The sequence below is a fragment of the Rhinoraja longicauda genome, chromosome 6 (assembly GCF_053455715.1).
Source record: "Rhinoraja longicauda isolate Sanriku21f chromosome 6, sRhiLon1.1, whole genome shotgun sequence".
NCBI lineage: Eukaryota > Metazoa > Chordata > Chondrichthyes > Rajiformes > Arhynchobatidae > Rhinoraja > Rhinoraja longicauda.
This window is the reverse complement of record NC_135958.1, coordinates 721739-735936: the sequence shown is the minus strand read 5'-3', so window position 1 is coordinate 735936 and position 14198 is coordinate 721739. Positions and strand designations below refer to the sequence as shown.

At 44.5% G+C, this 14198-nt stretch overlaps 1 protein-coding gene across 4 annotated transcripts in view; it reads right to left on the bottom strand.

Moving 5' to 3' along the window:
* Nucleotides 1-14198, bottom strand: part of fhod1 (formin homology 2 domain containing 1) — a 235561-nt gene that overhangs the window by 41852 nt on the left and 179511 nt on the right. For 2 of the 4 annotated variants that reach the window (XM_078400310.1, XM_078400313.1), the window contains 3 exons: nucleotides 12041-12144; nucleotides 3180-3323; nucleotides 1374-2284 (listed from right to left, as the gene is read on the bottom strand). In XM_078400310.1, the coding sequence (XP_078256436.1) occupies nucleotides 1374-2284; nucleotides 3180-3323; nucleotides 12041-12144 (1159 nt within the window). The remainder of the gene's footprint in view (nucleotides 1-1373; nucleotides 2285-3179; nucleotides 3324-12040; nucleotides 12145-14198) is intronic. The other 2 variants (XM_078400311.1, XM_078400312.1) reach the window with 2 other exon arrangements.

Below are 14198 nucleotides of genomic sequence, written 5' to 3'. Positions count from 1 at the left end.
GCTTCGCTGAACACCTGCGCTCGGTCCGCATTAACGCCACTGATCTCCCGGTGGCCCAGCACTTCAACTCCCCCTCCCATTCCCAGTCTGACCTCTCTGTCATGGGCCTCCTCCAGTGCCATAGTGAGGCCCGCCGGAAATTGGAGGAGCAGCACCTCATATTTCGCCTGGGCAGTTTGCGGCCCGGTGGTATGAACGTCGACTTCTCCAACTTCAGATAGCTCCTCTGTCCCTCCCTTCCCCTCCTCCTTCCCAGATCTCCCTCTATCTTCCTGTCTCCACCTATATCCTTCCTTTGTCCCACCCCCGACATCAGTCTGAAGAAGGGTCTCGACCCGAAACGTCACCCATTCCTTCTCTCCCGAGATGCTGCCTGACCTGCTGAGTTACTCCAGCATTTTGTGAATAAATCGATTTGTACCAGCATCTGCAGTTATTTTCTTATACCATTCAGATAATAATCTGCCTTTCTATTCTTGCTTCCAAAGTGAATAACCTCACACTTATCTACATTAAACTGCATCTGCCATGTATCCGCCCACTCACACAACCTGTCCAAGTCACCCTGCAACCTTATTGCATCTTCCTCACAATTCACACTACCCCCCAACTTAGTATCATCTGCAAATTTGCTAATGGTACTTTTAATCCCTTCGTCTAAGTCATTAATGTATATCGTAAATAGCTGGGGTCCCAGCACCGAACCTTGCGGTACCCCACTGGTCACTGCCTGCCATTCCGAAAGGGACCCATTTATCCCCACTCTTTGCTTTCTGTCTGTCAACCAATTTTCTATCCATGTCAGTACCCTACCCCCAATACCATGTGCCCTAATTTTGCCCACTAATCTCCTATGTGGGACCTTGTCGAAGGCTTTCTGAAAGTCGAGGTACACCACATCCACTGACTCTCCCTTGTCAATTTTCCTAGTTACATCCTCAAAGAATTCCAGTAGATTTGTCAAGCATGATTTCCCCTTCGTAAATCCATGCTGACTCGGAATGATCCCGTTACTGCTATCCAAATGCTCAGCAATTTCGTCTTTTATAATTGACTCCAGCATCTTCCCCACCACTGATGTCAGACTAACTGGTCTATAATTACCCGTTTTCTCTCTCCCTCCTTTCTTAAAAAGTGGGATAACATTTGCTATCCTCCAATCCACAGGAACTGATCCTGAATCTATAGAACATTGAAAAATGATCTCCAATGCTTCCACTATTTCTAGAGCCACCTCCTTAAGTACTCTGGGATGCAGACCATCAGGCCCTGGGGATTTATCAGCCTTCAGTCCCATCAGTCTACCCAAAACCATTTCCTGCCTAATGTGGATTTTGCCTCGAGAACGTATGAATATATAACTCAGCCCTTACCTTTGTAGGTAGTTCCTTGGCTTTCGATTCAAACAAGTGTTCCAATTTAGTGGTGTCCACAGTCACTTTATCTAAGGAAGCCCAGACCGTTCCCCGGCCAAACTTACAGCTCCTGAAAGGGCCTTCTGGCGGTTTTAGTTCCTTCCAGAAGAGCTTCACAGTTTTTCTTTTCTTTGAAAATGCAGAGTCTGTTCCGTGTGGCGGCGATAAATTAGATGAGGGGGGTGGTGGAGGGGGAGGGGGGCTAGGAACCTGTCCAGGGGATGGAGGGGGAGGGGGAGGCGGTGGTGGACACCCAGGAGGAAGAGGAGGGGGAGGGGGAGGAGGAGGAGGAGGAGATACATGTTGAACCGTGGAACCTCTAGGCAATGGAGCAGCGTGTTTATTGGCTGCACAAGAGTCTGCATCCAGAACATCAGTATCCTCCTCATCGCGAAGATCTGTGAAGTCCAAGTCTTTGATCTTCAGCTCTCTGGGACTCGCTTCAAGTTGATCCCACATGTATTCAGAGTCTTTCTTCAGTGGCATAATTATGGGAGACTTCTCCCCATTCTTCTCATTCAGTTCTGCATCAATGCTAAACTGTTCCTTCAAAACCTTGATCTGAGGCTCAGCAAACCTCTCCAATGTGGCTTTGACATTCCCAGGGATGCTTTCAATTGCAGATTTCTTTGGGCTTTCCACATTCTGATGGATGTCCTGCCTGGAAAAGCGTTTGATCAAAGTCTCCGTGGATTCCACCAGAGCCTCCTCTGAGAGTGTTTTCTCGCTCACAGTTGGGACCTCTTCCTGAGTTACTTGCAGGCTGCTGGGCTCGGACTTTGCATACAACATATCCAGCATGAATCTCTTGTCACTGGAGATAGCACTGCACTGATCCAAACTGGACTGACGGAGAAGACAATGTCCTGCTGCCAAACAAAAGAATAGTAATAGCCCTTTGATGTTCAAAAGCAAGGAAAGTGATTACACAGTTTTTCAACCTAAGATTCAAACCCAGAACAAACAAATTGAGGCTGACAGTAAAACAATAACATTTGCTCACTTCTGTGGAGGCCAACGCTGGAAGAAACATCCGAATATCCACACGCTACCATTTTGAAGTCAAGGAAGAAAAATAATGCTGCTCTTGTGAAGAGCAAAAGTAAAGTGGAAGTGTAGCTGTGTGCCTCTGTGGACTGCACTAAGCAAGGAGAACGTGAAGTGGAAGTGTAGCTGTGTGCCTCTGTGTGGTGTGGACTGCACTAAGCAAGGAGAACGTGAAGTGGAAGTGTAGCTGTGTGCCTCTGTGTGGTGTGGACTGCACTAAGCAAGGAGAATGTAAAGTGGAAGTGTAGCTGTGTGCCTCTGTGTGGTGTGGACTGCACTAAGCGAGGAGAACATAAAGGGTCAAACGTTTGTTTTGCATGCAAGAACGTGACCATCTGATCTAAACAATTTACATACTTTTTTAACATAAACTTCAAATTACAAGTAATTTACTTTTCCCTGGATGGAGAATAGCAACTAAGTGCATTGCCTGGCAAATATCCAAGAGCGTTCTTGATCATATCAAAAACCTCTGGTACTGTTAATCAGCAACAAGTCTCCTAAGCTAATTAAGAAAATAAAAGTAACGGCGGGCAGAGTGAAGGGCTGCAAAATCATCACCTGAAGTTAATGATGACACTAAGCTTTACAGAAGTAACTGTTCTCACTATTTATGGAGGAATGAATACCCTGGCAGTTTAAGACCGTTAATAGCAGATGTTCCTACAGTATGCTCGAGGGGAATGAACGGATACTGAAAGATGCAATCTTTCTTGCCTGTCTTGTTATCGCCCGCCTGTCTGTCTTCTCTTTCTTCCCTCTCCAACGTACTGCTGGTGGAACTGCTGCTGGAGGCTGAACATGCCTCTCGTTCATTTAATGCTTCGTTCTGTTGCTCCTTTTCACTTAGCACCTCAACTGCTGGAGAGAAGAATGATTGGGTTTACTGTTGTAGCTCTGTATATATTTTCAGGATCAGTCATTCTCTCAGTTAACAGTGTGGGAAAAAAAATCCTGGTATGTCCCAATATTTTGTCCACTCAGAAGCAACAACTCAGAGTTTATTCATCTCACAAACGACTAAAATAACAGCTGATTACACCAGCATAAATGTCCATCGTTGGCGCTGAGTCAGACTAATCCACGTACGAGTGATTATAGGCCTTGACACTTAGCTAGACTTAACTGTGATAACAGTTTGGATACCAGAGTTTACCTTCAGACAGCCAGTGGAGTACAGGAAAAATAAACAATCTGCAAATGCTGGAAATCTGAAATAATAACTGGAAATGCTGGAAACATTCAGCAGGTCAGGCAACATTTGTGAAAACAGTTAATGATTTAGGTCCGAGACTCTTCATCAGAACTGGGAATGGGAGGAAACAAATAATATTTGACCAAAACCCAAAGTGCTGGAGGAACTCAGCGGGACAGGCAGCATCTGTGGAGGGAGTGGACAGGTGACGTTTGGGGTTGTGACCCGGATGGGCAGAAGGGCCACAACAGGAAACATCGTTAATCCATTCTCTCCGCAGATGCTGCCTGACCTGCTGAGTTCCTCCAGCACCTTGTCTTTTGCTCAATTATCTGCAAGTCTTTGTTTCACCAAATTATTTTTAATAACAGACTAAGTGGGGGAGGGGTAGGAAGAAGAAGAGGCATTTCCAATTGAGTTAAACAAAGTGAGTTAACGTGGCTGGTAAAGCATATTATGTTTCTTTGCCTGTATTGCTAACAGGAAGGATGTGGACTATGCCCTGCAAGATAGGCCGTACAAAACTTCCCGAGCCGTATCAGAGTAAGTAGGGTTGCACGGTGGTGCAGCGATAGAACTGCTGCCTTACAGCACTTGCAGCGCCGGAGACCCGGGTTCGATCATGACCACGGGTGCTGTCTGTACAGAGTTTGTACGTTCTCCCCGTGGGATTTCTCCGAGATCTCCAGTTTCCTCCCACACTCCAAAGACGTACCAGTTTGTAGGTTAATTGGCTTGGTATAAATGTAAATTGTCGTTAGTGTGTGTAGGATTGTGCTAGTGTGCGGGGATTGCTGGTCGGTGCGGACTCGGTGGGCCGAAGGGCCTGTTTCCGCGCTGTATCTCTAAACTAAAACTGTGGGATGGGTTTTTAGGATAATCCAGTTGTTTGATGCTTGCTGTTATTGAGATCAGTTATTATACTAACTCCATTTTTCTTTTAATCATACAAATTTAAATTCCGCAGCAGACATGGTGGGATGTGAAGGGTCGAGACAATAGTCTGAAGAAGTCAAGGATCTGCAGGGTCTCGACCTGAAATGTCACCCATCCCTTCTCTCCACAGATGCTGCCTGTCCCACTGAGTTATTCCAGCACTCTGTGAAACGTCACCCATCCCTTCTCTCCACAGATGCTGCCTGTCCCACTGAGTTACTCCAGCACTCTGTGAAACGTCACCCATTCCTTCTCTCCACAGATGCTGCCTGACCCACTGAGTTACTCCAGCACTCTGTGAAACGTCACCCATTCCTTCTCTCCACAGATGCTGCCTGACCCACTGAGTTACTCCAGCACTTTGTGTCTTTTTTCGGTTTAAACCAACATCCGCGATTTCTGCTTACACTGTGGGATGTGAACTCATGTGTCAGAAAATTGACCAATACGTTACTCTAGTTCTTCCTTTCAGTTCTGTAATCTTTTGCAGGAAAGTAATGCAAAGATTTCCATTAAATTTAGTAAACAGGAATTGAACAAATTTCAGAATTTCCAAAATAACAACAGAATATCGAAGAAAAACACTGCCCCATCTGTAAAGAGAGAGGATAGAATGAAGGAAGGAATGAATGAATGAATAAGTTTATCGGCCAAGTATGTGCATATACAAGGAATGTGCCTTGGTGCTCCGCTCATAAATGACAACACAAACATACAGTTAACAATTAAGAATAAACCATAAACACATCAAAACAACAAGGATACACCATTACGGTCTAAACATGTGGGTGAAAATAAACCAGAGCAAAAAAGAGACTACAGACTTTGGTTATTTAGTAGAACTATCACTCGTGGAAAAAAGCTGTTTTTATGTCCGGCTGTGGCTGCTTTGACAGTCCGGAGTCGCCTTCCAGAGGGAAGTGCTTCAAAGTGTTTGTGGCCAGGATGAGAGGGGTCAGAGATGATCTTGCCCGCTCGCTTCCTGGCCCTTGCAGTGTACAGTTGGTCAATGGGGGGAAGGTTGCAGCCAACAACCTTCTCAGCTGTGCGAACGATCCGTTGCAGCCTCCGGATGTTGTGCTTGGTGGCTGAGCCAAACCAGACCGTGATGGAGAAGGTGAGGACGGACTCAATGAGAGCAGTATAGAATTGGACCATCATTGCCTGTGGCAGATTGTGTTTCCTCAGTTGCTGCAGGAAGTACATTCTCTGTTGGGCCTTTTTGACTGTGGAGTCGATGGTGGCCCCCCATTTAAGGTCCCTGGAGATGATGGTTCCAAGGAACTTAAATGACTCCACAGAATGTAAAAGTTCATAATATCTTTACCTCAATTTAACTTCTTTTGCACTGATAACATTTGGAAGGTTCCAAAAAGGATCATGAATATTTATTTTTCATATTTATTTTTGTTTGCAGTTACACCTAAAAATTAGCATATTTGTTAAACTAGTTATTTGAACGTGTGAACTGAATTACCCACTTGTACTTAAAGACTCTTAACATTTCACTCCTGAAAACATACCCCTTTCACTAAGCATTGGTCACTTGTCTCGATAACTTTTCCTTCCCTGCATTGTCAGATTTGGGGTTATTAAAATACATGTATTGCTTGTGTTGAGTATTCCAATGTTAGAAGTGCAAGTGTTGTTGTTGTCTCTTCCATATGGCATTGGAGATGACGAACATTTGGTTTTATAGACATTAGATGCAGGAGGAGGCCATTCGGCCCTTCGAGCCAGCACCGCCATTCAATGTGATCATGGCTGATCATTCTCAATCAGTACCCCGTTCCTGCCTTCTCCCCGTACCCCATGACTCCGTTATCCTTAAGAGCTCTATCTAGCTCTCTCTTGAATGCATTCAGAGAATTGGCCTCCACTGCCTTCTGAGGCAGAGAATTCCACAGATTCACAACTCTCTGACTGAAAATGTTTTTCCTCATCTCAGTTCTAAATGGCCTACCCCTTATTCTTAAACTGTGGCCCCTGGTTCTGGACTCCCCCAACATTGGGAACATGTTTCCTGCCTCTAACGTGTCCAACCCCTTAATAATCTTTTGGTTAACATTGCACACCATTACATTGTTGAATTTCAGTGGTATTGAGCCTACTTGTGGCAGTATTATCTAAACATTAATAACTTGGATCCCAGATGGATTTTCACTTCTGGCATTTCAAGAGATGCCCTTAAGTTTCGTGCTGGAGACCATTTCCATGGGCCAGACAGCACCTAGTCAATGCGATGGTATTGACACTATTGTGCTGCTGCTGGGACACAACTTACCAATGGATTAGCAGGGTTGGCTGGGAGATGGGTTCAGCCGCAGAAGGTTCATGAGTCGTAGGAACAGAATTAGGCCATTCGCCCCATCAAGTCTATTCAATCACGGCTGATCTATCTTTCCCTCTTAACCCCAATCTCCTACCTTCTCCCCATAACTTTTGACACCCTTACTAATCAAGAATCTATCGATCTCTGCCTTATAAATACCCACTGACTTGGCGTCCACAACAGTCTGTGGCACTGAATTCCACAGATTCACAACTCTCGGATTAACAAAATTAAAAGTGAGTCAACAGCACATGTTAAAAGAGCCCATGAGCTTCCAGTGTCATCAACTCCACAGTTTAACAGGCCATCAGATTAATAAACGGCAGAACCTAAACGTTCACATTGTATCTTCCCTCGATTGTCAGCCATTGCACCATTGGTTTCAGCATTGTTCTGTTTGGGAAGGCAATCCTGATAACCACTGTAATATCCCCTTTCATAGAAACATAGAAACATAGAAAATAGGTGCAGGAGTAGGCCATTTGGCCCTTCGAGCCTGCACCGCCATTCAATATGATCATGGCTGATCATCCAGCTCAGTAGCCTGTACCTGCCTTCTCTCCATACCCCCTGATCCCTTTAGCAAAAAGGGCCACATCTAACTCCCTCTTAAATATAGCCAATGAACTGGCCTCAACTACCTTCTGTGGCAGAGAATTCCACAGACTCACCACTCTCTGTGTGAAGAAATGTTTTCTCATCTCGGTCCTAAAAGACTTCCCCCTTATCCTTAAACTGTGACCCCTGGTTCTGGACTCCCCCAACATCGGGAACAATTTTCCCGCATCTAGCCTCTCCAACCCCTTAAGAATTTTATATGTTTCCATAAGATCCCCCCTCAGTCTTCTAAATTCCAGCGAGTACAAGCCCAGTCTATCTAGTCTTTCCTCATATGTAAGTCCCGCCATCCCAGGGATCAATCTGGTGAACCTTCTCTGTACTCCCTCTAAGGCAAGAACGTCTTTCCTCAGGTTAGGAGACCAAAACTGCACACAATACTCCAGGTGCGGTCTCACCAAGGCCCTGTGCAACTGCAGCAGAACCTCCCTGCTCCTAAACTCAAATCCTCTTGCTATGAATGCCAACATACCATTCGCTTTCTTCACTGCCTGCTGCACCTGCATGCTTGCTTTCAATGACTGGTGCACCATGACACCCAGGTCACGTTGCATCTCCCCTTCTCCCAATCGGTCACCATTCAGGTAATACTCTGCTTTCCTGTTCTTGCCGCCAAAGTGGATAACCTCATGGACGTCTGCCCTTGATAGTTTATTATTAGACCCTGTTAAACTACATCATTAACATCAGTTTTTTTACAGTTTCACAAGGATTATTCTTTTAACTTGCAGGCATTCTGACTACTTAGTCCAAGAACTCAATGGAGGAAATAGTTAGGGCAATTTTCCTGTCCTAGACCACACTCTTTGTTCACTTCATGGTAATCTGACAAAGTCACTGATATAGATCTATACACAGAGTGAGAGAAACAAAGAGAGGAAAAGACAGATCCTCAAAGTAAATGCCAACGTTCTGTGCAATTAGTCAAAAGTGCAGTATATGTTTCTTAAAAGGACAATTTAATCTTGCAGTGATCTTTATGAAGTTCCAATATGTTATTTCTCAAAAGATCTTCAGCGAAATTTGTTATCATGTTATTATTACGAGGCAAATAGGCATTGTTGAAGATCATCATAACTGTATGTCACCCCTGTGTCACCCCTTAAGCTTCCCCTTTTATGTACTGTTGCTGTTGTACATATAGTGCTTCCGAATGTCCAACCGTGGAGCAGTTTCATTACTGTTTGCGGGTGAAGGGGGGGAGTATGGTATCAATGCCCAGAAACACAACCATATAATTCACCCTTATAACCTTATAATTGATTTAGTTTAGTTTAGAGATACAGCGCGGCAACAGGCCCTTCGGCCCACCGGGTCCGTGCCGACCAGCGATCCCATCACGCTAAAACACTATCCTACACCAACTAGGGACAATTTTTCATTTACCAAGCCAATTAACCTACAAACCTGTACGTCTTTGGAGTGTGGGAGGAAACCGAAGATCTCGGAGAAAAACTACGCGGGTCACGGGGAGAACGTACAACTTCGTACAGACAGTGCCCACAGTCGGGATTGAACCCCGGGTCTCCGGCGCTGCATTCGCTGTAAGGCAGCAACTCGATGTTTGACATGCTGTGGGGCATAATGTGATTTGCTTCAGCACAACATTTGCCTGAATACTGCCATCTGCTGACTACCTGGTCACTACCATCAGAGACATTGCAAAATGGAACTAAACACCATGCTATTCATCAGCAAACATTCCCATCTATGGCATAAAGATAGAGTTAGATAGAGCTCTAGGGGCTAGTGGAATCATAGAATCATAGAAACATAGACACATAGAAACATAGAAAATAGATCAACGGATCAGGCAGCATCTCTGGAAAACATGGATAGGTGATGTATCGGGTTGGGACCCTTCTTCAGACTCGACCACTTGACACTTCCCAGATATGTTATTATTTTCCGAATGTCCTATTCCCACTTCCTTACAAATAATAGGTCTGTACATTTTCTGTACTATTGACAGCTATAGTACTACTGCTCAGTTACAGGGTGTAGAAACATAGAAACATAGAAAATAGGTGCAGGAGGAGGCCATTCGGCCCTTCGAGCCTGCACCGCCATTCAATATGATCATGGCTGATCATCCAACTCAGTAACCTGTACCTGCCTTCTCTCCATACCCCCTGATCCCTTTAGCCACAAGGGCCACATCTAACTCCCTCTTAAATATAGCCAATGAACTGGCCTCAACTACCTTCTGTGGCAGAGAATTCCACAGACTCACCACTCTCTGTGTGAAGAAATGTTTTCTCATCTCGGTCCTAAAAGACTTCCCCCTTATCCTTAAGCTGTGACCCCTGGTTCTGGACTTCCCCAACATCGGGAACAATCTTCCCGCATCTAGCCTCTCCAACCCCTTAAGAATTTTATATGTTTCTATAAGATCCCCCCTCAGTCTTCTAAATTCCAGCGAGTACAAGCCCAGTCTATCCAGTCTTTCCTCATATGAAAGTCCCTCCATCCCAGGGAACAATCTGGTGAACCTTCTCTGTACTCCCTCTAAGGCAAGAACGTCTTTCCTCAGTTTAGGAGACCAAAACTGCACACAATACTCCAGGTGCGGTCTCACCAAGGCCCTGTACAACTGCAGCAGAACCTCCCTGCTCCTAAACTCAAATCCTCTTGCTATGAATGCCAACATATCATTCGCTTTCTTCACTGCCTGCTGCACCTGCATGCTTGCTTTCAATGACTGGTGCACCATGACACCCAGGCCACGTTGCATCTCCCCTTCTCCCAATCGGTCACCATTCAGGTAATACTCTGCTTTCCTGTTCTTGGGAATCAAGGGATATGGGGAGAAGACAGGCAGGGGTTATTGATTGTGGATGATCAGCCATGATCACAATGAATGGCGGTGCTGGCTCGAAAGGCCAAATGGCCTCCTCCTGCACCTATATTGGGAAAAAATAAAAAATAATTTGTGAAAGAACTGCTGACAACTGGGCTCAGAACAGACATAAATGGTTGAATGGCCTGTTCCTAAGATGAACCTTCCCTATGTTATATAATCCATTCAGTATATCACTCTCAGTGCCATGAAGTCCATGTGTGCGCTACGTATCAAAGGCCTTCTGAAAGTGCAAACTTACATCCACCGATTCCTCTGAACTATTCTGCTGGTTACATCAAAAACACGACAGATTTGTTGAACATTATTCCCCTTTCATTCACCCAAATAGACACGTCCAGTCAGACATAGAGTAACTCAACGGATCAGGCAGCATCTCTGGAAAACATGGATAGGTGATGTATCGGGTCGGGACCCTTCTTCAGACTCGACCACTTGACACTTCCCAGATATGTTATTATTTTCCGAATGTCCTATTCCCACTTCCTTACAAATAATAGGTCTGTACATTTTCTGTACTATTGACAGCTATAGTACTACTGCTCAGTTACAGGGTGTAGAAACATAGAAACATAGAAAATAGGTGCAGGAGGAGGCCATTCGGCCCTTCGAGCCTGCACCGCCATTCAATATGATCATGGCTGATCATCCAACTCAGTAACCTGTACCTGCCTTCTCTCCATACCCCCTGATCCCTTTAGCCACAAGGGCCACATCTAACTCCCTCTTAAATATAGCCAATGAACTGGCCTCAACTACCTTCTGTGGCAGAGAATTCCACAGACTCACCACTCTCTGTGTGAAGAAATGTCTTCTCATCTCGGTCCTAAAAGACTTCCCCCTTATCCTTAAGCTGTGACCCCTGGTTCTGGACTTCCCCAACATCGGGAACAATCTTCCCGCATCTAGCCTCTCCAACCCCTTAAGAATTGTATATGTTTCTATAAGATCCCCCCTCAGTCTTCTAAATTCCAGAGAGTATAAGCCCAGTCTATCCAGTCTTTCTTCATATGAAAGTCCTGCCATCCCATGGATCAATCTGGTGAACCTTCTATGTACTCCCTCTAAGGCTAGAATGTCTTTCCTCAGATTAGGAGACCAAAACTGTACACAATACTCCAGGTGCGGTCTCACCAAGGCCCTGTACAACTGCAGCAGAACCTCCCTGCTCCTACACTCAAATCCTCTTGCTATGAATGCCAACATACCATTCGCTTTCTTCACTGCCTGCTGCACCTGCATGCTTGCTTTCAATGACTGGTGCACCATGACACCCAGGTCACGTTGCATCTCCCCTTCTCCCAATCGGTCACCATTCAGGTAATACTCTGCTTTCCTGTTCTTGCCGCCAAAGTGGAGAGCCTCACATTTATCCACATTATATTGCATCTGCCATGCATTTGCCCACTCGACTAATCTATCCAAGTCACTCTGCAGCCTCCTAGCATCCTCCTCACAGCTAACACTGCCACCCAGCTTCGTGTCATCCGCAAACTTAGAGATATTGCATTCAATTCCCTCGTCCAAATCATTAATATATATTGTAAATACCATTCATGGTAACTTATGTCAGTTGTCCACCATGGTATGTAACGTCAGTCGATGGTAACTTACGTCAACGGAAATGGGCACCTTACCATCAGAGCTTCTGTCCATGGATGTTGGCATCACATGGTGTAAACATGACTTGTTCACATCCCTCTCCCTTTGCGTTGCCACCAGATTTTCTAAAAAGCGATTTCTGAAAGAATTACAGCAGCAATTCAGAACATATTCAAGCAACACGTTGTTTCAATCCAGGCTTGTCTGGGGACACACAACACTCCACACTTCACACTTCACCAAACATGCAGTTCAAGAAATTCATCATTTTTCATTGCACAGCGGAACATTGTACAAATATTGTACAATACTTTTTTTTTGGACGTATCAGATACATTACAGCAGCTTTTTCTCCACATTCACCTTCAGCTTCGAACTGCTGGGAGAATTTACTCAATCAAGATCAGATCAATCAAGATCAGATCAATCAAGATCAGATCAATCAAGATCAGATCAATCAAGATCAACCCAATCAAGATCAAATCAATCAAGATCAAATCAATCAAGATCAGATCAATCAAGGTCAGATCAATCAAGGTCAGACCAATCAAGATCAGACCAATCAAGATCAGATCAATCAAGATCAGATCAATCAAGATCAGATCAATCAAGGTCAGATCAATCAAGGTCAGATCAATCAAGGTCAGACCAATCAAGATCAGACCAATCAAGATCAGATCAATCAAGAACAGAATTCATAAGAAGGAAAATCTCACCCAATTTCCAAATGAAAGATAATAACCACTGCAAACTCACCAAGACCCAGCCACCACTGCATGACTTCTGTTAGGAGATTCCATTTATTATAGGCCAGTCACTTGCAAAATAAACACACTTATATAGTCGTGGAGCAGGTTGGTCTCTAAAAATGTACCGATTGTCAAATAACTTTAAACACGAATTGAAACAATCAATATAACTGTTTAAATTCAGCTCAAATTCTATCTACGATTGGCGGTGTAGAAATTGATACTGGTTTGAGATCCAGAGCACCAGCCTACTCAAGTGCAAGGAGGACTTGATCAGTAATCAGTGAGAAGGGATGCCATCCTTTGTTGGAATAGGATTGGCTTAAATGTCTCAACCTTGCTTAATGTTGTACCGGCCTATAATAAAATGTCACCCCAAAAGTTAGAACCTGTACCAGAACAGACCGATCGCAGAGCAGACATAACATAGCATCCACATAGAATCTCCATTCCTCACCCGATACTTACGCATACTTTTGCAGAACTGGTTTATCTTTAATCTGAATCCTCTCAGCCCTGAGAAAAAGACCGGTTTCAAGATCCATTGTCATTAACAAGTCATTGCTGACATTGGAAATGGTAGGTTCATAATTTATGATATTAATGACTAATGGTTTTATTGCTCTATCATTAAATGAAAGCTCCCATGAAGCAAGTAACATAGTTATTGTATCTACAGTGCACCCTAGGTACAGCCATTCATTGTCATTAGAATCCAGAGTAATCTAATGTGGAAAGCCATTAACCCCTATCAACATCAGACATTGAAGCAGAATTAGGCCATTTGGCCCATCAAGTCTACTCCACCATTTGATAGACAATAGACAATAGGTGCAGGAGGAGGCCATTCGGCCCTTCGAGCCAGCACCGCCATTCAATGTGATCATGGCTGATCATTCTCAATCAGTACCCCGTTCCTGCCTTCTCCCCATACCCCCTGATTCCGCTATCCTTAAGAGCTCTATCCAGCTCTCTCTTGAATGCATTCAGAGAATTGGCCTCCACTGCCCTCTGAGGCAGAGAATTCCAGATTCACAACTCTCTGACTGAAAAAGTTTTTCCTCATCTCAGTTCTAAATGGCCTACCCCTTATTCTTAAACTGTGGCCCCTTGTTCTTGATTCCCCCAACATTGGGAACATGTTTCCTGCCTCTAACGTATCCAACCCCTTAATAATCTTATACGTTTCGATAAGATCTCCTCTCATCCTTCTAAATTCCAGTGTATACAAGCCTAGTCGCTCCAGTCTTTCAACATATGATAGTCCCGCCATTCTGGGAATTAACCTAGTAAACCTACGCTGCACGCCCTCAATAGCAAGAATATCCTTCCTCAAATTTGGAGACCAAAACTGCACACAGTACTCCAGGTGCGGTCTCACTAGGGCCCTGTACAACTGCAGAAGGACCTCTTTGCTCCTAGCTGATCATGGCTGATCTATTTT